General features: G+C 39.6%; 1 protein-coding gene across 3 annotated transcripts in view; it reads left to right on the top strand.

Moving 5' to 3' along the window:
• cadm1b (cell adhesion molecule 1b) overlaps positions 1 to 23,334 on the top strand; it is a 160,334-nt gene that overhangs the window by 109,382 nt on the left and 27,618 nt on the right. For all 3 annotated transcript variants that reach the window (XM_005459583.4, XM_013277522.3, XM_005459582.4), the window contains 4 exons: positions 5,529 to 5,675; positions 11,275 to 11,427; positions 14,381 to 14,518; positions 22,757 to 22,915. In XM_005459583.4, the coding sequence (XP_005459640.1) occupies positions 5,529 to 5,675; positions 11,275 to 11,427; positions 14,381 to 14,518; positions 22,757 to 22,915 (597 nt within the window). The remainder of the gene's footprint in view (positions 1 to 5,528; positions 5,676 to 11,274; positions 11,428 to 14,380; positions 14,519 to 22,756; positions 22,916 to 23,334) is intronic.

Here is a 23,334-nt window from a genome sequence, read left to right as displayed (position 1 = left end):
AAAGTCACTTGAATTGCCTAAATGTATCGAGTTGCTTCCATGTGATTGGATGGTTATGTGGTGTCATTAAAGAGCAGTTGAACAGGTGTACCTAATGAAGTAGCTTGTGAGTGTAGTATATGGTGTTTAACCTTTCAGGGACCAATACAAAAACAAACAGTGAAAACGGGGAGCGTGCAGACCTAGTGAGAATCATTCAAAGGGATTTCTCATTTCTTTGCGGTTTTATTAGCTTAAAACTCATCTCTAAAGAGCTGCTACCGCTGATGAGTGTGATTTATAAACCCACTGGAAAGTCTTTCGTTTCTGTGAGAAAAACAACACTGTAATATTTTAGTTGATAAAAGATGCTTTTTCAGGCAGGACATCCTTTTTTCTAGTTGTGTTGCAGCATCATTATACAAACGGGCACCCTTAGCTTCTAAGAGAGCTTATATTTAGTTAGAAAAAAAAAGGTGGTCAAATTAGGGGGTACGAAATTTTTTTTTTGAAGCTTTTCCATGCAGGTCTAGGAGAAATGGCACAGCGCTAATTATACCCTGAGACACAAGCCTTCTTTCTTGTGAACATCCTTAAAACAGCATTTCATCATGAGGATCAGGATTTAATGACTGAGAGGGATAAAGTGCAAAAAGGCAGCATCAGAGAAGGAGAGGGAGAAACTTTTATTGTTAATGACTGTCTATAGTCCTGGTTGTTCCTTGAAAGGACACGACTGCTGCAGACAGCGGTGACTCAAGGGAGAGGAATTGGGGGCTGGCTATCCTGCTTTTTGCTGCCCCTTTCATGTCTTTTGATGTGAAAACAAGAGAGAAAAGTTCAAAGAAAGAGCGAGCGCCATTCAAAAGGTGCCTGTCTCCGAACTTCTGATGGAAGAGCCGACCCCCTAATATTTCCTGATTTCGTCAACTTTTGTAAAAATTGGTCAGGTTTGTGCCGTTTTGCATTTTGAGTACGGCTGATGAGCCGAGACTCCGTGCCAGACACTTCATGCCAGATTGTACATCCCCTTGGAGAGCACACAGACTTTTGAAGGTCTGTATTTCCCTCTGACTGTTTCATTCAGTATGTTGTGATGCAGGAACAGGAGGGCAGCCATGTGTAGAGATACAGGCACTTTACTCTCCCAGACAGCTGCTGGAATGAGTGTGAATTTATCAGCCAGTCATCTGTGCCATGCCTCTGCCCACTCCCCCCTTCATCCCCACCCACCACCCAGAATTAATGACTGCCTTTCCTCATTTGCACCCAATCATGACTAGGATGCCGAGGCAATTGAAAATGTTTACTTCAATTGCGAAAACCCTCCATGTTCCACAAAGTGGCCTGTTTTTACTTTGATGGGATTGCTAATCACAGCGACGTTATTTATGTGTGTTTTGAATTGGAGATGAGCCTAGGCTAGGATATTGGAGGGGGACCAACCTTGCTTGGGGCTGCTAAACCTTATGGAGAATTTATCTTTTGCGTTCCCTTTCTCTCAGTCCAACAGATTGGGAGCTGAATAACCTTGCTTTGAGGCTGCTCTATGTTGCTGTTGTGACTGCCAAATATATTACTTTTACAGCAATGAAATAAAATAGACATCAAAACACTACACTTTGCTTTTGCCTAAAAACACTATTATGTAGTGTACAGAGGAGCTGCACTGTATTGTTTTCTTTATACTATACTAGATGTTACATCCACATTTTAAATCTTCACGTGAGGTCATTTTTGATTTGATGCTCACCATTATCTTGTTTTATTCTATTATTTTAGATGGTAAACAACTAGTGTAGCTAGAAAGTGCCTCTTTCTTCTTATCACTGATTCAGTCATTCTCATACACCATATTGCTAATGGGTCAGGAGTAAATTATGTGATACTGGAGACTTTAAAAGCTGTGATTAAAGTCTGATATAGGTCTTTTTTGTGGACTAATAACATTCTGTGAAACCCATGAGACCGGAATACTGACTTTAAACTAATGTAGCTCATCAGAACAAACCCTGAATTACCGCCATATTGAATTTTTCCTTCACCTCACAATGAGCCCTGTTTCCTTGAAATTACTTCCTTATTCAAGTAAACTGCACTCTCAAGGGAGGCATCTCCTGGATTCAAATACGTTTGTAGTCAAGTCAACATATCTTTGCCATTTATGTTTTTGTTTTCCTCCCTTTTTCAGGCAACAAATCACATTAGATGGTTGGAACGCCTCGGAACCAACCCTCAGAAACTGAGGAGATGCTGACATGTGCTCCAGCTTCTTCTTTGAGTCGTGTTTGTGCCTAATCTAATGTGAAAAGTCAACTTAAAAGAAAAAATGAGTAGCAAGTCTCCTAAATGACTGAAGGTTACAACCTGGGGTCAAAGTGGGATTTCACAGGTGTAGCAGTGCAGCTTGGAGAAAAGAAGAACTCAAATAGTCACGCCTTTTGTATAGACTGTGACCAGCTGACCTGTGTTGTAACACCAATATTCACTGCTCTTTATTCAACTGAATTCAGCAACTTATAAGTAGGTGTTACTTAAACCTTATGGCTAGATTTCCAATCCCTAGATGCTATACAGCTATTATGAAAGGTAGAATTTGGTGAGTGAATCTAATCCACATTATTGCCTTAAATGCAAACTAATTGCTGCCCTTTATGTAACCAGTCCATTACTGAAGACTTTATCACAATACTGCAAGCTAACCAGGTTAGCCTGCGCTAAACTGCCTAGTTTTTAATGCAATGTTTGAATAACACAGACACACTATACTTCAGTTTGTTTTACAAGATATTTTACTAAAACATAATTCAGCAGCACACCTTGTTTAGATCCAGTATATGATTTTAAAAACTCTGCAATGAATCAGGACATTATATGCAAGCTTAGCATTGCCAGTGTGTAACATTTCACTTGCTAAGCTGTGCTCACCTTTGAAAATAGTCTCCCGTCTTCTACTTTCCTCCCTTTCTTACATCTCTCTGTGTCACATATTCACATGTTTCCTCACGACTTTACATTTAACTCACAGACACATTTTGTCAAACTGCACAAAATAGTTTGTATGTTTTTTCAGCTGTTTGAAAAGGCACGTTTGAAATTACATACCACATAAAAACAATAATCCTCCTCAGTAGTTAGCCAGATCCTTGAAGTTTCGCGATTGCCACTTTACATCTGCACCATTAACACATCACAAGAATGAGGATGAAAAAGGGATGTGTTAAAGGTACAAGTATGTCCATGATGTCGCTGGAAGCAACGCCAGGCTGCAGCACATGAGAAATGAACTCTTTTAACAGCCATTAACTGATTTCTTCTGACCCACAATCCCCTGGTTACAACTCTTCAACATGGTTTTGGTTCATATGTGAGGATGAGGATCAGATCGTGCTATTTTTCAGCCTGTTTTTAAACTCGTGCTGTTACGCTGTCACAAAAAAAGGCTGTTTAATTCTGTGTTTAACCATAAAGCCTGGCTAGCATACCAGTAATGCCCTTGCAGTTTGCTACAATGATAAATCCATTCCTGTCTTTCTGGCTGTCACATAATTTTTCTCCTTAGGTTAACTTTTACAAGGTCTTTATCATTCAATCATCTATCATTGCTTGTATTAGAAATGTAATAAAAGTTCAACATTTGTGGCAGGGGGTTGGGCAGGAGTGTGGAAGGTATCGTCACACTGGTATACAGTCTGCTATAGCAAGCCAGGGATTTTTGCATTGTAAGTTTGGCCTACGTTTCAAAACCGTTACACCTCCCCGTGAACTCGCTTGTCAGGTATCTTGTTGAAGAGAAAATAAGTTTGCGTTTAATTGTAAAGGGGAATATAGTGTAGCTGTTGGAACTTATATTTTAGGAAGCAGGGTTGTCACAATATGTAGTGTTTATTGATGAATTCACAGTTAAACATTACACAGTTTTTTCGGGTACTTGGTAGATTGTGGTGATTCCTCTATGGATTCAGCCTGTGTCAGTGTGCACAATTTTGCACTGACTTGTCACAATGTAGGTGGGATCCACACTTTTCTGATCTGCATGTGCACTATCCACTCATTATTTGCTGTGGGTTGTTTTTACACAGGGGAAACTAAAGGTCTAATGTATATGCTACGTTAAAACATAGATTTCATTTCCATTTTTATATGCATTACAATCCATCAGTCGGAGGTAATGTGCTGAAAAAGATGGGGCTTCAAACCTTTTTTGCATTTACTCATGTACTCTCTCATTTACACATTCATTCATTGTTGTCTGAGCAGTTATTCTTGGACGTACTCTTAGTCCATGCCTGTTCAGCAGTATTACATTAAATTATCCTCACCCACATTAGCATGTAGTAAATATTACCTATTTACGATAAACCTTTAATTGACTGTATTGTGTACTTGTTGGACATAATCTGTGGCTGTTTTTACCTATTACCTTCCTTTTGTCCTGAACCTGAGCCCCGGCAGCAGAGTGGAATGAAATGGGTAGTTCATTGCATCAGACAGGTCTGAGGAGCTTTTCTCCACAGGAGGTTAATTTCTTATTGCTTGCCGCATTCACAGAGTTCATTTTGAATCATGTTAGTTTGCCTGTCTATTCCCATTATCACTATCTGAAAATGCAGGCGTTTTTTTTCCCCCCTCCACTTTGTAAATGTCAGAATGCAATAGAGGTGTCTGACAACTCGGGCATGCAAATGTGCTTTTGATGTTTTCTTGGGGCTGTGGCTTAGAGTGTTGTTCCTCCGCTGGTGTGAATCTGAGGCATTAAAACGTATTCTCCATTCTTCTTACGCTTTTTTGGCTCCTGCCAGATAAATATAGCACAAGGTGACTTTTGATTCTCTTCCTCTTTCTCTCCAAAGACAAGGGAAACAAAGCAAGGCTTTTTGTGTGTGGGGGGTTTGGTGTGAGGTGTAAGTTACGATGACAAGGTCCAGGGTCTGTCAGTGGCAACAATGCCAGTGTACAGAGAGTGACTCAGATGCTTACAGCACTTTTATTCCTAGAGATACAGAACAGAACCGCTGAGCACACTGAGCACACATTGGTCACATGGAACCTCAGATGGAGGGCTCTGATAAAGCTTAACCATATACAGCATCCAACTCGGCTCATCTCTCCTCTCTCTGTTCTCTCGTGCTCTGTTTAACTCCCCCTCTCTTCTTCACCTCCTCCACCCCGCCCATATCTACTACTTGCCACTTTCTTACACTCGTTCTTTGTCTCTTTTTCTTCCTACCCTCTCCTCACTCCCTACCTTCGTGGGCAGCAGAGCTTACAGCCCATCTGGCACTGACTCACAGGGCCCACTCTGAGCTGGGGGAGATCAATAGTGACAAACACTGCACATGGCTCTTATATTAAAAGGATTAGACATGGCTGCAAACAGACAATCTACACGGCCTATTCACGTATCTTTGCACTGTGCGTGTGTTGACATGCAGTCCCTGTTGTTAGAAGCATAAATATTTAAGATACTTTAAATATCCAGACAGAGATGCTTGTTCCACATTTCAAATGTATTTTTTGCTTCTGTGTTTTCCGCCTGCGTTGTGAAGTCGAAGGTCAGAATCTGGCAACTGACAACGTGACGGTGATTGAGGGGGAAACGGCCACCATCAGCTGCAGAGTGAGGAACAACGATGACTCCGTCATCCAGCTGCTCAACCCCAACAGACAGACCATTTACTTCAAAGATGTTAGACGTAAGTGCCAGTGTATCTTGCACGCGCACACACACACACGCACGCACGCACGCACACACACACACACGCACACACACAAGATGTCTTTCTGCTGTGAGTCGTCATCATTCTTCCTTTTTTGAAGAAAAGCATTTGTCAGTTAGTGCCTGTATTGTGTTTGTAAGCATGAAGCCTTGAAATGCAAACTTGTGGTCCTTGTTTGCACAAAGACCATGAGTGCAAACAATTGATGGAAATAGAAGAAATCCAATTTCTTTTAATCCTGAGTACCAGATACCAAGAATATTTGTACTGTGAGTTTTAGAGAATCTTTTTTTTTTTTTTTAAGTTTATGTCTTTTATACAGTAGTTCAGCACTGGTAAGATAAGCCTGGTCACTCTTGGCATACTCTCGCTGGTATAAATACTTTCAGGATTTTGATAGTTATGCACAGTATCTGGGCTTTTCGGGGTTGACATCTAGTAAACAAACAAAATAGATTACTTCTACTACTACTATTACTTTTATTTTGGTCATTTTAAATCATAGCTGCTGAAAGCTGGAGTGTGTTGATGTGAGGACCCAAATGCAAGGACACAGAGAGGCAGAGTTTAAAACAAAAAGTGACTGACAGAAATTCCAAAAACTAAAATCCATAAAAAAGCCCAAAGGGAAAAATAAACAGAAATCCAAAACAGGTATGAGATAAATCCAGAAACACTAGGAGATAACTAGGAATTAAAGACAAACAGGGACTCGGAGTTAGGAGTAAACGATATAACACAACGGAAAAAGACTGAGTTCATTTATACAGACAGATGCACTGAGGGGTGACCAAAGAAAGTGGAAACAACAGGGGAACAAGAGACAGCTGAACTAGATAAGAACAGCACAGAGTAAAACATAGTATAAAGTGAGTTTAAGTCAAATTTGAAAAGAACGAGAGAATACCTCTTTTAGTTAGTGCGACTGTTTTTAATGTCGCTCTTAATGACCTGATATCGTATATTGTTTTTCACATGTTTGTGTGGAAAATTGCATTTGTTTTAAATTGTTATGTTGTTATGTGGCGTATGTGTTTTTGGCTTTTGCTGCCGTGATGCCAGGTCTCTCTTGGAAATGAGATTTTTACCTGGATAAATAAAGGATTAATAAAATAATACTAATAATAATAATAACACATATGCATTTGCTACTATTTAATTTATCCTAATCATATTAATCATAAGCAAAATAAGGTTATAATAATGGTTCTTCTTCCAGAAGACTCTGGTGCAAGAATCTGTCAGGGTATCATTTAATCTGCAATTTGTGTATTAGTTACATGTTAAATACCCAATTTCAAACTTCAACAACAAAAACTGTAACCTATTAAACATTTTTTCCTCACTGTCAAATGGAATAATTTATAATCTATTGCAAAAACAAAACAAAAAATTCTATTTAAAGTTACAAAATTTACCTCCACTTAAGCAGAGCCGAGATGTTTAGCTGTCTTTCTTTAATGTCACTCAAATGTGACAGCCTGAAATGATCCTGTGCATTTCTCACCGATATTTTATTTTTTAGTCAATTGTCAAAGAACACAATAAACAGATTAATCATAAACAGCCTATTCCTGCAGCATAGTGGAACATCATATTTCTCCTCATCAGCGTGTCCACAACATCTCGTCTACACTCTCGTATGGACTTTTTGCTTATTTTGTGCGACTGTTGCACGTAAAGAGCTGCAACAATTGTCAACACATCCCGTTCAAAGGAATTGTCCTGTGTTTGGCATTACCGTGAAGATATCAGATATCGCTACAACATCAGCTCCAGCTTTTTGTCAGATTTTCTGTGCAAACATGATTCCATCTGTCCTTGACTTTCTGGCTCTTTTACACATGTCATTAGGCTAAGAATACTGCAAGATTGATACGAGATAATTAACAATGCTACCATAATGGGAATACTTTTGTGTCCTTGTCACTGTTCGATTTTACGATAATCTCTTAGATTAGGATATTGAACATTATGATTATGCATGAGCATATGGGCTACTTCTACTCCGAACTGAGTTTTTGTCTCTGCTTTTTTTTTAAACTTGTTTATATCTGGGATCTGAGCCAAGATTCAAGGTGAACGAGGAACACCCTTCATTTCGGTCTATATTGCGTCCCAGCTGTTTCACAAGTCTAGGTAGTGAGACGTGTGTTCCATTTTCTCACTCGCGAAGAGCATCGGGGGAGTTTGAGTACACATCTTTGTCATATTTGTACAAAATGCCTAAAGCTGTCTCACAATATGGCAGAGAAGAATGGACTGTAAAATAGCAAAGATCATGTTGTGCTCTACACCTAAAAAATATTTATTTTGACAACAAAGAGCAGATAAAAAAGCAACAGTGAATAATCCACTGTTACATCACAGAGACAATCAAATTTAGATCAGCACTGCTAAGGAAATCTTTCCATGATGTTAAGACAACGTTTTCCTCCTCGTGTTTTGTCGAGGCGCTCCACGTGGGCCTATAAACATGTCATTTTCTCCGCCTAACTCGATGCAGTGCCGTCTTTAATTACAAAAAACAAGCAGTTTTGTTTATCTACGATTAGATCTGAGTATATGTTTGGCTGGAGTGTTACTGGTCCGCCGCTGCATATTTGTGCTTCTGGTAATGGGGTTTAGTGAACCCCATAGCAGCGCTATTCTAGGCTCTGTTCCTAAAGGACTGCTGGTTCTGCTGGGACCCCCCTCGGCCAGTGGCATTGTTACCTGTCAACAGGGCCGCCCGACACAGTGGCAGATCTTTGTATACAAGGAAGTAAACAGCAGTGACACAGAGACGCACCAGGAGCCAGAACAGTAGCTACAAGCAAAGCGGCAGCCGCAGAAACACAGATACGCACACAAATACCAAAACGATAACAGCTTTACAGTACCAGTGAAAGCCATATAAACAAATTTCTGCTGCAGCAAATAAAGATGAATTATGTCACAGGTAGAAGCGGAGCGAGTCTTGTTAGGGTGAGCCATTTATTGTGCCAGATACATGCGAAATGACATGCAATTTGGCAGACTTGTCATCTGAAATGGGAAAAATGAGCCTTTATCAGTGAAGGTGGACCTCTTTGGATGGTGATGCAATTGAACACCATTATTTATTCACTGCATCTTCTCAGGAATTGTCTGACTTTGTGCTACAAAGGTTTAAAATGATACTGCCGAACGGCCTCTGGAAACCGGGTTGCTGTTACAGTTATAAGGCTGTTATAAGGATTATTTTTTTAATACTAATAAAGTGAGAGCATCAACCCAATGTGACAGTGTGAAAGTGTTCTTTCATAGTTAGGAGTGTGCAGAGAATTACCAGCCAAAGCTGCGTCTTTCCTAGACTTTATTGAGCTTTACAACAAGTTTCAGCTAATTGTTTAGCGGTCTAGCAACAACTTTACCACCTTGTTTCACTTTCATCAATCTTCTCGCATCAGTAAAAAGCTTAGGAGTTGGCAGAGATCTAAACCCAAGCTGCAATAGACTAAGCACTGGATTTACAAGATTCGGATGCCTAGAAACTCAGTGCAAATGCCATATTACTGCTTTGTCGTAACAAGTACGCCGGTTATAGCAGTACTTCTTTACGACATGAAGAATTGTGGCTGATTGAAATATATTTGACTTTAATATGCAAAAGCTCAGCCAATCTACTTCATAAGTATGCGGTGGGGACCTGGCACCATAAGCGAGCGTTTTGATTTAAATGTTCCTAAATTGTGATTGGAGCACAGAAATATGAGACATCCCCCTTTTCCGCTTCAGCCCTACTTGTAATGTACAGGCACAAACGCTAAATTACTGATATAAAATATACCACAAGTGTTCTAAATTTGACAGGAAATAAATGTGTATTCATGAAGGACTTCATAAGTAGGATACTGTGAATCATTGGATCATTGGAGCATTTAGAGAAAGTCCAGATGTCACTTTCAAGGACCACAACTTAAGGCCCATTCTAACTAAATATGTCTTACAGATTGATACAAGTAATGTGCTCCCAAAACTGTTTATAAATTGCACTTTGATTATGAAAGGTTTTCCAAGAAAAGTACAACAAATACACAGATCATATATATGTATTCTTACCAATTTTTTGATTCATTAAACAGTTCCGGCTGCTGGTTGGTGGACCTAGTACTGGTGTGCACAACAAATGTGATTACAGTTCTCAGTTTTGATTAGCTCATCACCATTTCAAAGCGCCAGAGCAAGGATGTCCAATCCTTGAATTTGACTTTCTGACTTCCTGATGAGAGCAGTCTCACTGGCTGCTGTGATTATTGATTTACTTGTGAGTTTATGTGATGAACGATGGACTGTTTGTTGCTATTTTTTGCCAAAATTGTAAGACAATTAACTAATTATCTTTCTTTTAAGCTCTTTGAGTTGGAATATGTTCTACTTTTATATTAATAAGCATGATCTTAGACTGGATAACATTTTTTTTCATAAAGCCATCATATTTCCTGATGTTTAATAGGCTAATGAATGTAATCATTAGACATATTTTGGTGAAAATATGCACATTCTAATAAACAGCAGACACTGTGCATCATCCACGCTCTTATGTAAGCAGCGAGCCAGTTATGAAACAGCTTTGTGTAAACTGCCATCAGCATCTCACAAGTGAAGGGTTTCCCTCCCTAGCAGGTGCTTGGATTCTCAAAGTGCATCAGTGTCATTGTTTCCCTTTGAGGAGAGACTTCCAAAGAGCTCTCAAATTATATCAGGGAATGAGGTTTCATGTTGACACTGCCCCGAGACCTTGGGTAATGATCATGATGCTAAGTGTAAAGCCTGATGGGAATAATAAACTCCCTGCGCTTTAAGGGGGCTGAATTGAGTTCGTTAGCTCGACAGATGCAGAGAGGGCTTGATAAAGAAGGCAGGTCAAAACATCAAAAGGGCTCCCAATCAAATCAACCAAAGCTGTTTATGTAAAAGAGTGCTCTGGGATGAGGGCTGACCTAAATGAAAAGCAGTGGGTAAAACTCAGAGATGGCTAACCTAGTTTGATGACATTAAAAGAAATTTCAGCCAGTCTATACAGGCATTAGTATACATATTCTTGTCTACTTTTGATTTAGAGTTTGAGGCATCCGAGCCTCTCTTCTTGCACACAGTGATTTAATTCATTATGTATGTTTGAATGCCTCTGCTTTTTCTGGAATATGTGAGTTTGATGCATCCATCCATGACCAGCCGCAGCCCATTTTAAGAGTTCCTAGCTTGTTAGGAGTCTTCATGAGCACTCTTCACACTTTCCTTTCTTTGCGAGTGCTCTTTGGACTGTAAAGCTACTTTATAAATCAACTTGTATGAATCATTTTGAAACTCACTTTTCTTTTACTCAATTAAGGAGAAAGCCCACAAAAGAGCAGCACTCTGCCCACCACATTCTCTCCTCAGTCTCATTTTCTCCTATACTGTCTCCTTTGTCTTTCTCCGTCCTCTCTCTCGTTCTCACCACTCTCCACCATTTCCCCCACCCGTCCCCCTTCTTTCTCACCCCATGTCCCGTGTTTGTGTCCCTGTACTCCGTATCCTCACTGTCTCTGTCTCACATGTATCCCCACAGCTCTCAAGGACAGCCGGTTCCAGCTGGTGAATTTCTCTGACAACGAACTGCGGGTGTCTCTGTCCAATGTGTCACTCTCCGATGAGGGACGCTATGTGTGCCAGCTCTACACAGATCCTCCTCAGGAAGCCTACGCAGACATCACTGTCCTGGGTAGGTGTGAGGACACATGTGTGAACCTCACGCGCACACACTCTTTTGTTGTATTTTGCTCCATTATAGACGGTGAATATGAAATAATAGTAATCTTTGATCCTGTTATCTTTAGCAACTGAAACAAAATGTCAGCCAATTAGGCTCTCGCAGTGCTCAACAGCATAACGAAAAGGAGCAGATGCTGAAACTGATGGCTCAGACCGCGTTGGTTTTGGCAGCTGTGTTGACTATGTGAATCCCGGTGAATGTTGACTTGGCTGCTCCAAATGATTCCCTATTGAGAGTCAGCTGTGCCACACTTTGATGCTTTGGAGTGAAATTACTCTAGTTAAGCTTTATTATACATGCAGACATCCTGGGGGATTGAAAGGAATTAAAAGCACTTTAAAGTAATTACTCTAGTTGTACAATTGAAACCTAGCTGCAGTATTTCTGAACTAAGGGTTGCATTGAAGAGTCCTTGAAATAAGCACCCTGCTGACTTTTTTCTTTCAAGTAACTGGAGTTCAGCAAGTTTGCTATGATGAGTAATACAAGGGATGAGGGAGAACTGTTCCCCATCCTCTTTTTACACCCATAGGTTCTAATCACATATGCTTGTTTAACATTAGCTTAAAAGAAATGCAAAGAGATAGATTCGTGACTCATGCTAGCTGAAGGTACGCGTTAATGAATGCATCACAAACTCCTTTTACTCACCTAATAAAAAAGAACAACAGTATTAGAGGTAATGTGGTTTGTTGGTCCGCCGCTTGTTTGATGGATTGTCATGACACTTTGTGCAGATTATCACGCAACTCATATCAGCTACTTAAGCCCCTCTTGGGATGAATAAAATAAAAATGTGAGTCATATGACCTCTTGTGTAGGCACCTGCAGTGATTAAAATAAGCACACGTCCGTTCAATTAGACAGGTATGATATGAACAACTGCAAAAGCATCTGAAATGTGGACAAGCTGTTACAAATTAAAATATATTTTAGTCTGCAACAGCTTGTCTATTCTAGTAGCATCTAAATAAAACAATATTTCTCATGTGAGTTGGTAGAAATCGCCAAAGATATCAAATATACAACTAAACTAGTATCAGGCTTCCATTTTCCAGATGGTATAACAAAACTTTAAATAAATGATAATTGTTTGATTTAAAAATATGAACCAGTTCACTATATCAGCATGAAATGATGATATGTCACAGCCTCACAGCAGAACAAACAAAAAAGAGTTTATTTGTTTTCAGTTGTTTTCTACTCTCCATAAGGTTAACATTATAAATTAAAGCTTTGCTTGGATTGTGCATGCTTTCATTTAAAATGAGAACATGCAAAAGATTGGATCTCCTTAGACAATAACAGAATACTGCTTAATGTTAGCTTGTAGTTTATCCTTGCCACATTCACACAAGTTTCTTTTTATTTTTTAAGAGAAAATTGAGTATTTCTGTTATTGCTTCCCCAAAAATCTGCGAAAAGACTAGATATCTGTCATAGCTGGTGAGGCAACATCATTTTCAACCTCCCACACTAACAGCTACTTTAAACTACTGTGGTGAGTCTTTTAAGTGCCTACTACGATGCCGTTGCTAGCATTCATGCTTGTGCATGGTGTTAATTGCCTTGTGGTGCACCTATGCAGTGCTAGCCACAACAGAAACAAACAAAATCCTGGCTCTTTTTTCCTTCTTGGATCCTCTTTATTTGCAGTAGTGTCTTTTTTTGCTTGTTTGGTATATATGTCGCTCAAGTTATTCCACTTCTTTGTATAATCTCTTGTGTCCATCTCCTTCCAAAAAGTCGCTGAGATATGTGAGTCCTTATATTGAATCTGTAATTATCATTCCTCACACTGAAGACACAATACTTGTAGTTTTGCCTCTGTACACCACCACAGTGGACTGTAATTTCAACAATATGTGATTGAAGTGCAGACTTACAGGTTTAATTCAAGAAAAAATGTAAATTATTGGTCTAATTGACTGGCAAGCAGTTTCATGGCCATGTGAGGCCTATTCCCTTGTTATTTTATGACAAATAAACCAGACGTGCTGTCATTTATTGCTGTCATTAATGTAATTTTAAATATGAGAAATGTTAATGCCATTATTAGGCAGAAGACAATCAAAGTCCACAATTCAGAGATGCATTCATAAATGGAAATGCAGAGAGTTTAGAGGGTGAAAACTACTAATTACACTCAAAAGCACAAAGGTCAGGTTAGATCTTTGGACAAATGAAATACCAGAATGATGGGAAAAGGATGAAACCTGTTAGACATGGTGGAGGCAGCATTGTGATGATGCGACTGCTGATAGAAGAGATATACTCTGCTCAGATTCAACCAAATGCTGCAGACTGATCAGTACAAATGTATAATGACCCAAAGCGTACTGCAAAAGCAACCCAAGAGTTTCTTAAGGTAAAGAAATGGGATATTGTTGAATGGCCATGTCAGTCACATGATCTGAGCTCAACAGAGCATGCTTTTCCATTATTTTATACAAAGGTAGCTGCAGTAAAGGGGTAGCGGAGCATCTCAAGGGGGGAAACAACACTTTGTGATGTCCGTGGGTTCTAAAAGTTTTTCCATGCAAGTACAAAGAGTCTTTATGTTTATATTGATTTTGAGCCTCTGAAAATTGGGGACTGTGTATAACCAGTTTGTTAAGTTTGTGTGCTTCCATCACATATTGGCTGAATAATTTATTGTGATGGTGCACAGATGCAAAACTACAAAAAAATGTATCATTGTCCCAAACATTATGGAGAGCACTGTAAATCAGTAAAAGCTGAAACTTATGTATTCACTGACAATCAGTATAAACAGGTAGCTTCCTAATAGTGAGGAATAGTGACTTTACCCAGTATTTAAGTATCTAAAACTTTATTGTAAAGTTTTAATAGATTTTTGTCTGTGTGTCTATGTGCTGCCTCTGCCATTGTTCTGGGTCAGTCCCGCCAGGCAGCCCAATCATCGAGAGCCGCGAGGACGTGGTCAGCGAGGGGAACGAGACGGAGCTCACCTGCACAGCCATTGGCGGCAAGCCAGCCGCCTACATCAGATGGATGAAAGGGGAGGAAGAACTGACAGGTCAGTAGAATAACAGCCTCACCCAGTTTGCTTCACATGCTCCAGGCACTTCTTCTGTGAATAAAACGTAATTCTACTCCAAAACATTAATGTGTGTTGTACTGATTATGTTGACTGACACATATAAGAAGATAATCCAGCCTGGCATACACAGCTGCAGAAAGACAGTGCTTGCTTTCTTGCTTTTCTTTTTTTTTTCTTGTGTGTAACCCCCCCTCCCACCCGTCCTTCAGCCTGAGCTGCCTGCTCAGCTCCACTATGTAATCAACAAACTATGCAACCGCAACTGCAAGACCTGCAATTCGGGCCTGTGTTATTTTTCTCATAAATTTTCGAAAACATTTGCCTTAAAGGCATTTTCATACTGTAATTTTCATTTCACAGATCCAAGTTCAGATTTAAAATTGCTTAAATATTTACTGGTTACACTCTGTCTCCTGATGGAATATGTTTTCTAAAACTACTAAACTCTACATCTTTGTATTTACTTTAAACCATCCATACATAGTAAACATGGTTATGAACTCATATTTGCACATTTCTCCTCCATGCATTTTCCGCCTAAGGCCGGCTGTAGGCTGCTCAGAAACAGGGATGTAATGTGGAGTGGTGAGAAAGCCTTATTACCTCTCCGTTATGATTAGGGGGTCATCAATTATTCATGATATACTTATTATACAACTAGGGAGATATTCGTTTTAGTCATATCGTATTTACACAGAGTGGATGTCTCTGAGCTTGTTGTCAAATTATATATGTATTAGAATGGAGAGGATTCATTTGGCTTGTTGAGAGATGAAATATTTAGACAAGAGTGAATCTGAAGCTAAATGCCATCTGTGCCTCCAGTGTTCCCTACAGGAGTCGAAGTCAATTTCTGTTTATGAGTTGTTGAGTGTTGTGTAGGGAAAGAAGAGACAACAGGATGGTTAGATCAGCGAAATGCCGCTGACATGCTGAGCAGGGCTAATCCATAGTGGCAGTGGATACATAAAGAAAGCCAGAAAGTCACGTCCTCCTGTACCCAAGGAAACACAAATCAGTTCTCATTATGGACGTGCTAAACAATTCATTAGCTCCCGCTCGGATTGAGATTCAGATGCACACATCTCAGTGGTTTTATAGAATCTCTCTGATCATGTTTGTCTTACGTCTGTATGTGGGCGAGACAGTCGTACTGGTAATAAAGAAATTCTCGGCCTAATTTACACACTCTTTCAAATTGGCCGAATTGCTTCTGCAACCATTTATCATGCTGGCAGGTACGGGACTGATGGGCTCTGGCCTGCGAGAGACTCAGCACACAAAATGCTTGTTAGCATAAATGACATCTGCAGTGTTATTTCAAATGTAGTGGAGCCGACTGCTCGTCTGCTAAGTACAGGAAGAGATCTGTTCTGTTGGACAGCTGCGTTTAATTATGCATTTTTTTTTTCAAATTTACAGGTGATCATGTGATGCCACATGCGGAAGATTTAAGAGGAGCTTTGAAAAGTAGCAAAGCTTTGCATTTTATAATGAATTTGAAATATTCCATTTATTGTAAACACACTAAAAACTCAAAAGCTGAACTTTCAAATTCAGCTTTGAAAGATTTTGAATTAATATGCAGTTTAAAAAATCATTTTGGGAATATCTTAACTGATAAAATAAAACGTTATTCATGTTTTTTGCCCTTGTTTTTAATTTGAAGAACTTGAGCTGGTTTATTTTTGACTTTTGGAACTTATATTAATGAGCAAATAATCAAGTCAAGGTTTACTTTTTTTGAGTATGTAATGCTATTCCGTCCATGTAATGCTATTTGTTACTGAACATCCTGGCATCTAAATAACAAAAAATTACATTCGACAATATTACATCAATATTACATCAAAAGAGCTGCTTTTAAAATTTTAATAAAATCCCTATACAATAGTCAAATAATCTATTTTTCACTGCTTGTAAGCTCGAGTAGATTTCAGTATCACCGTAATTACGTATATCTAATGCTTTCTATATATGTCAACACCTGCTTTGTCCTTTGACCTATCAAAGATCTTGTAACCACTGCACCCTCTGTCAAGTTATAGGTTATTTTAGCCTACTTTGCTTATCTTGTGACAAATCGGCACCATTAAATTTCCACCAAATTAACTATTATCTGCTCCTTATTGTGCCCTGTGATGGCCTCGGAGACCTGCTCAGGGCATACCCTGTCAGCTGGGATCGGCTCCAGACCCTGAATTGGATAAGCAGTTAAGGAAATGGATTGATGGATGTTCTTTATTGTAATGGATGCAGAAACAAGAGTAATTTAAAAACCTGGCAATTCTCAGACAGGTTCAGGAGTAATGAGCAGTGTCTTTCTGTTTCTGATTTCTAAGCAAATTTATGGATGTTTATTTACGGTGACATCTGAGATAATGATATCCTTGGTAACTGTAAGTCACACTGAATCTTAAAATATGTGTTGTGTCTCAGAGTACCAATTTTGACAAATTGTAGCAATTGAACACTGGGGGTTTAAAGCATTTTAATCACCTCTTTGTGCTTTGCGTCACAGCAGCCCCGACTGCTTACTGTACAAGCCACTCACAGTGTATTTTCCTTACATCTCCAGGGTCCCCAGCGTAACCCGCCTTATCTTATATCGAGTGAATGGAGCAAGTTAAAAATCTTTATCATTTTCATTTTCTCTGCATTGCTAATCGAAATACCTCCAACAGTGCTGGAGCCGTTTACTGTCTAAGCCTCGCCGAAAGAGCTTGATCACTGGTGGCTCTGCAGTGTGTTGGCAGGCAGAAGACCCGGGTTAGAAACTGACTGAAAGAAAATGTCACCCTGAGAAGAGGTTATGCTTGATTGCACTGGGATTGATCAGTGCTCGATGCTCACAAGAGCGTTTGATTTGACATCTCTGCTGCAACTCTCAAATCTCCTCTGCATTCAGATTTGAGTCCTTCCATGACCTGATCCACGGTTGTTTTCCTCATCTGGGTCTTGGATGACACTAGTAATTGACAAGCGTTGGTTGGCCTGTACATCGTTAATAACTCTGTATGAGTTGTCAAGATGTGGCGCAGAACTTTGTTTCCCCATGATTTTCTACTGTTTCTCGTTTTAAAAGAATTGAATAAGAAAACTCGAAACAAAGCAGAACTGATTGTAGAAGTCAAATTAAAGACGTTTTTGTTCATGAAAATGCCAAGACAAGGGTAAGTGGTGCTATTTTCCTGACCTTGAAAAGTGTTTTGCCTGTCCCTTTGGTATTTTGTACTGTCAAATGAAAGACACAACACCATGGGACTTTCAGGCAGACACAGTAACACAAGGCGGATTGGGGCTAATTTGGCAGAAAGTCCTCTTGACATTGCACAGACACAGCTCTTTTTTTAAGGCAGAGAGATTGTTACATACCACAAAAAAGCATAACAAAATAAAATGAAATAAAAACACATTTGTTTTTACTTGAATCATCAGATTACATCCATCGGTGTAACTTTGTGCTGAACATTGGGGGGGGGGTCAAGATCTCTGTCTAAATAAATAAATAAATCTGGGTAAATTCCCAGATGATTAAACATGCAGCTATTTTGCTGGTAATAACTGAAATGAGTAAAGAAAATCAACAGCCTATTTATGCAAGATAATTCATATTTTATTGGAGGGGTTATATTGGTTGAGTCTGATTATTGGGGGGATCACAACCCCCCTAACCCCCCTGGAAATTACGCCCCTGATTACATCAGCCAATAACTGGATTTTCAGTAGTTCTACAAAAAGTCACACATATTGCACCTCTTCTATCACAACTATTCGCATAGGATTCACATCTGCTTCATGAGCTAACTACTGTTGGAGCAAACATTAAGATAGCTCATTACCTTTAGCGTTTCTGACAGAACTAATTGCGAAAGCTGTTTTTAATAACAAATTCAGTGATTAAATCGAGATTCAAGGCAAGGCAACCAAGGCAATCATAAAAAGCAGGTGTCAACGAGGGTGTCAGGTTCATTTCTGATGTTGGGGTGACAAAAAAAAAGTGGAACTGCTAATCTGAGAATAAAAAAAATACATAAACACTCCCTTTATCACCTTAATAGTATCGGTCACAGAGTCAAATGGTAATTTTAACTGACATTTATAATGTCGAGACGCAGCTTCACCTGAAGTGACGTTCACAAATTCTGATACAACACACAAGATTTCTCTAAAAAGCACTGTGCCATATGATTTAAGAGCTGGGTTTATGTTAGTTAACATAAGTGGCCAATAATGCAAAGATTTAAAACTGCAGTCCTCTCTCCTGGCACTCATGCTCAATGTGTCTCAGAATAAAGTGGCATTCCTGTGGTGGGCCTGTGGCCCCCACATGCCCACCTCTGGGTCAGAGCCCATTTGCTCAATCTCATAAAGTGAACAGCATCGGCAGTAGTGTTTTAATATAATTCATTCTATTATTTTCTAAAAATTTCTATAATATCACATCAATCATTTCATCAGATTATTGCTATCCAGCTGATTATTTTCCACAAAATGCAATTAGCCTAAAATGATTATAAAAAATGAGATGGGCACCAATTACGGCTTAATTTGATTAGTTCATTATTTTATGTGTGATACTCTATAGATTTGCCACGATTTCATGTATTTATTGATCATTTAATCTATTTATAAAGAAAAACAGTACTGTTCGAAGCTCCCGAGCCGCTCTGTCATTTCTTTATATTTTGCTGCCAGACTTTGTTGTAATTCTTTTAAGTGTTTTTGAACAACAGTTCTCCAGAATTTCTGAAGGCATTTCAGTTTTTCTTTAGGCACTGGCTGCCTGTTCCAGTCATTTTCAGTCCAGTCCAATTTTCAGAGGAATTTTTTTATTATTTGTTAAGCGGTTTAACGCTGACCTATAAATCATTCAATAAATAATTTCATAAAAAAGCCTCCTAACTCAAGGAATGACGTGTGTTGCATCTGCACATAACAGGCAACTTAGCAAAGAATCAATATTAAATTGTATCTTTAGGGACTTTACTAGCAGCCTGTTGCAAAACCGCATCATTTCTTCCCATTTCTTTAGTTCAATCTATGACAAATGCTAAAGATAACACAGTTTGACAGGCATAAAATAGATTTTTGCATTCCCAAAGAACTATTAACTAAAAACACTTATGCAGTTGTTATACACGTGTGCAGTGTGTCGTTAGAAAAATGAGGAAACTGGATAAGTGGTGGACGAATAAGTGTCAGTCTTAAAACAAAATATCTACAGCAGATGGATAGTATCTAAAAGGCATACCCTTAAGAAATGGGACAAATTCCAGCAAAGATCTGAAACACAGCCTGAGAAGTTCATCTGATCCATCTAATGTTCACTGAAGCCTCATCAGAAATGGTCTCAGTGGAAGGGTGGCTATCAAAACTAAAAGGCTAAGGTATCCCAAATTACACAAGAATTGGACTGAAAATCACTGGCAACAGTTCATATGGAGTGATGAATTCAAAAATGAAAAGTTTGGTTAAAATCACTGTCAGTATGCATAGTGGAGGTCAGGAAAGAGGTACAATAGTGAGTGTCTTACAGCCATCTGGAGGTTTCTGGGCTTTGGAGGTGCATTAAAGCCAGTGGTTAACAGATCTTGTCAAAATTGATGGAATTATGAGCATGGAAAATCAAATTGTAAACCACCATGATATATCCTCTGGAATATGTCTGATTGACTTCATTTTTCAGCAATGACAATGATTCTAAAAACACTGCTAATGCAGTAAAAGTATACCTGGATAGAAAAACACACAGTGGCCTCTCCAGAGCCTGGACCTCAACATCAGTGAAGCAGTGTGGGATCATCTTGACAGACATGAGAGCAAAAGACAGCCAAAATCCAAAGAAGAGCTTTGAATGTCCTTCAAGAAGTCTGGAGAACTATTTCTAAGGACTACTTAAAGAAATTACAAGAACGCTCGCCTAAGAGAGTTCATGCTGTGCGGTAGAATGAAAGTGATCATGCAAAATATTGACTTTCATACTTGTCAGAATTGTGGAAACTCTTTTTTTGGCTTATATACTGTATTTCCATTTATGTTTGCGCCAGTTCTTACAAAATGTAAAGAAATAAGGGGATGGTAAAGACTTTTACACTGTATTTAAAGAATTCCAACCATATATTTAATTTATGGTGTCTTTTCCTGAACATTTTCATCAAGTTTCCTTTACACTGTGCAGTTATGAAACCTGGTAGCACTGTTATTCATCAGTCTTAAATGTTGGTCCTAGAGTAGCCTGTGAGATCTATGAGAGCCTGTGTCTGCTACTGGCCAAGTTGAATTTTTCCACCAAGGCACCAGAGTACCAGAATAAAAAAATAAAAATAAAAATCTCGCAGTGTGACTGTTGCTACGACCCACGGCCACACACCAGCCATTCACAATACGACATGGTGTGACACAGGATACACCAGCCAATTTTGTAAGTGAGTTTTGAATGAAGCTTGAAAACACACACACGCAAACTCTCACACATAGAGACACGCTTTTCTTTGGCCAGGACAAGGTTGTCATGTTTTTAAAGCATCTTCTCTCATACTGTATGCACCTTTCTATTTACGATTTGACATGCCTCAAATTGATATTGTACACCCTGTCAGAGATTGCAAACCAACATTTTATTTGACACAAACATAAAGTAAACTGCCGTGATTGTTGTTGTTGCACGGTCTAAATGCTTCACTGTGATTGTTATGAGGCAATTAGTGAGACTGGCCGAGAGAAAAATGGCTAATCACCGCATCTCTTCAGTTTACACTCCACTTCACCCAACTCTTTGGCGCGCGGGGCGCTGCTCCTGGCAGGTGTGCTTGGAAATGCCCTCATTGACCTTGTGATTGTATGGTGACAATACAGCTCTTAATTGACTTTGTTTTGCTCTTATTTGGAAAGGAACAAGTACCCACTGATCACAGGACTCAACTTTAACTAAAGATGTTTGGGATAAACTCATTTGCTGCTGTTGTGGTGCTTTTTCGAGTGAAATTAAATGGCATAATTAAGCTGGAGTAGGCACCATGCTTTTGGCATCACTGGACCAAAAACCCACTAAAACCCTGCAGCATATTGTAATTCAAGTGGTCTGCAAGGGAATTAGACTCCTGCACCTCCTCTTGGCTCTGATCTCAGGTTCTAATCAGATGTCTTTTAAGACCAGATCAGTTGAGTGGTCTAAAATAGAGTGAGCATGTCCACATGGAAGCTGAGATGTAGTAGTACACATGATTAATCAAAGAACCTTCACCTTTACCCGCTGCATCTTTACCAGCTTGCAGGGCACAAACACATGCTGCAACACTTTTACGCATTTTTGTGCAGGCTAGCAAGATCGCTGTTGTTTAGATGAAAACCTTTTTTTTTTTTATGCAGCCTCTTCACACTGACACACTGTATTCCTGCTGTTATTACTGTTATTACTTACTTACCCTTTTCAAATGGTCAGTGCACTTTTTCGACTGCCTGTTTCCTCATTGCAGTTGGCGGTGTGGTCAAATTTAATGCCCGCAAGTGCATTGACCACTTACTACTTCCAGTACTTTAAATTTTATGTAGGCAGGTCTTGGGTGGGTGCGTATATGTTACATGGGGTTAATATCCATCAAGAGGCCGCATATATGTGTGTTGGTGATCATCAACTGTGGAACAACAGTGTTTTGCCCTCACTGAGTCCGGCACAGCTCCCCTGTGACAAGGCTGAAATGGAAGTGTGCTGCAGGTCAGTGTGGGGCTGTAATTATTTCCTCACTTCATTAAGTGCGAGTAAACCATCACACTCAGCACTGCAGCTAATGCAATGCCCCTGTGGCATTGTAATGCTCTCTAAATGAATGCCCTTCTGACAGCCTAGGGCCTAGTGGGCAGCAGATTACTGCAGGGTTAGCCCCAACAATGCTCAACCCTCGAGCAGCAGAAGCCTTCATTATCAGGCTGGATATGACCCAGCCGCTCCTCGCTGCTCTCGTCAGAATCGAAGGCCTTCGGACTCTTTGAATCCCCTAAAGTCTCGCCTGGGCACCACATCACTGAATCACAAATTAAATGTAAATGCCATCTGAAAGTAGTCCTCTTTGACAGGTAATGCTCTCTTAATAGCTTTGACTATTTGCTCATTAAAGCCAGTGCAGACTGCTGCTGCTGCAGGAGTTCAGATTTGTTTTTGACCTGTTTAGCCATTAACTTACTCTTCCTGTCATCCCTGTGATGGTGTTCCAGGTGAAACAACAGTTGAGGAGACGTATGACAGGATGTTTACTGTCACCAGCCGGGTAAGATTTTCTGTCACCAAGGAGGATGATGGAATGCCAGTGGACTGCATCATTGACCACCCAGCTGTAAAGGACCTCCTGGCTCAAAGACACTTGGAAGTACTTTGTGAGTGACCCAAAACTCAGTCTTTTCAAGCCTAGAACTAGACCAAGGCCCCACAGACAGTGTCGGGAACTGTTTCTTTTCTGGGATAGTTGAGGGCTTAACTGCTTATTAGTGAGGCTGCGCCACTGATATCAGATGTCCTTCATTTCACTTCACACCTGAGATGTTTCAGGTGTAACACTTGATTCTGATTGCAAAAAAAGTCAGTAAAAAATACTACATGTAAGAATAAGAGAACCTACACAGCCAGATAAGCAAGAGCATTGACAGGGTTCTTTTAGAGTTACTAGAAGCAGATTTATACCACTTGGAGAGAGTTAGAATCCACCACAGTGTTGGTTATTTTGTCACAGTTGAGCAGTGGGCACAGAATTTGGCTGTATTGATTTTTCAAATCCTTACAACTGTGAGGACAAAAT

Source organism: Oreochromis niloticus, linkage group LG14 (assembly GCF_001858045.2).
Source record: "Oreochromis niloticus isolate F11D_XX linkage group LG14, O_niloticus_UMD_NMBU, whole genome shotgun sequence".
Lineage (NCBI taxonomy): Eukaryota > Metazoa > Chordata > Actinopteri > Cichliformes > Cichlidae > Oreochromis > Oreochromis niloticus.
This window is presented reverse-complemented; position numbering and strand designations above follow the sequence as displayed.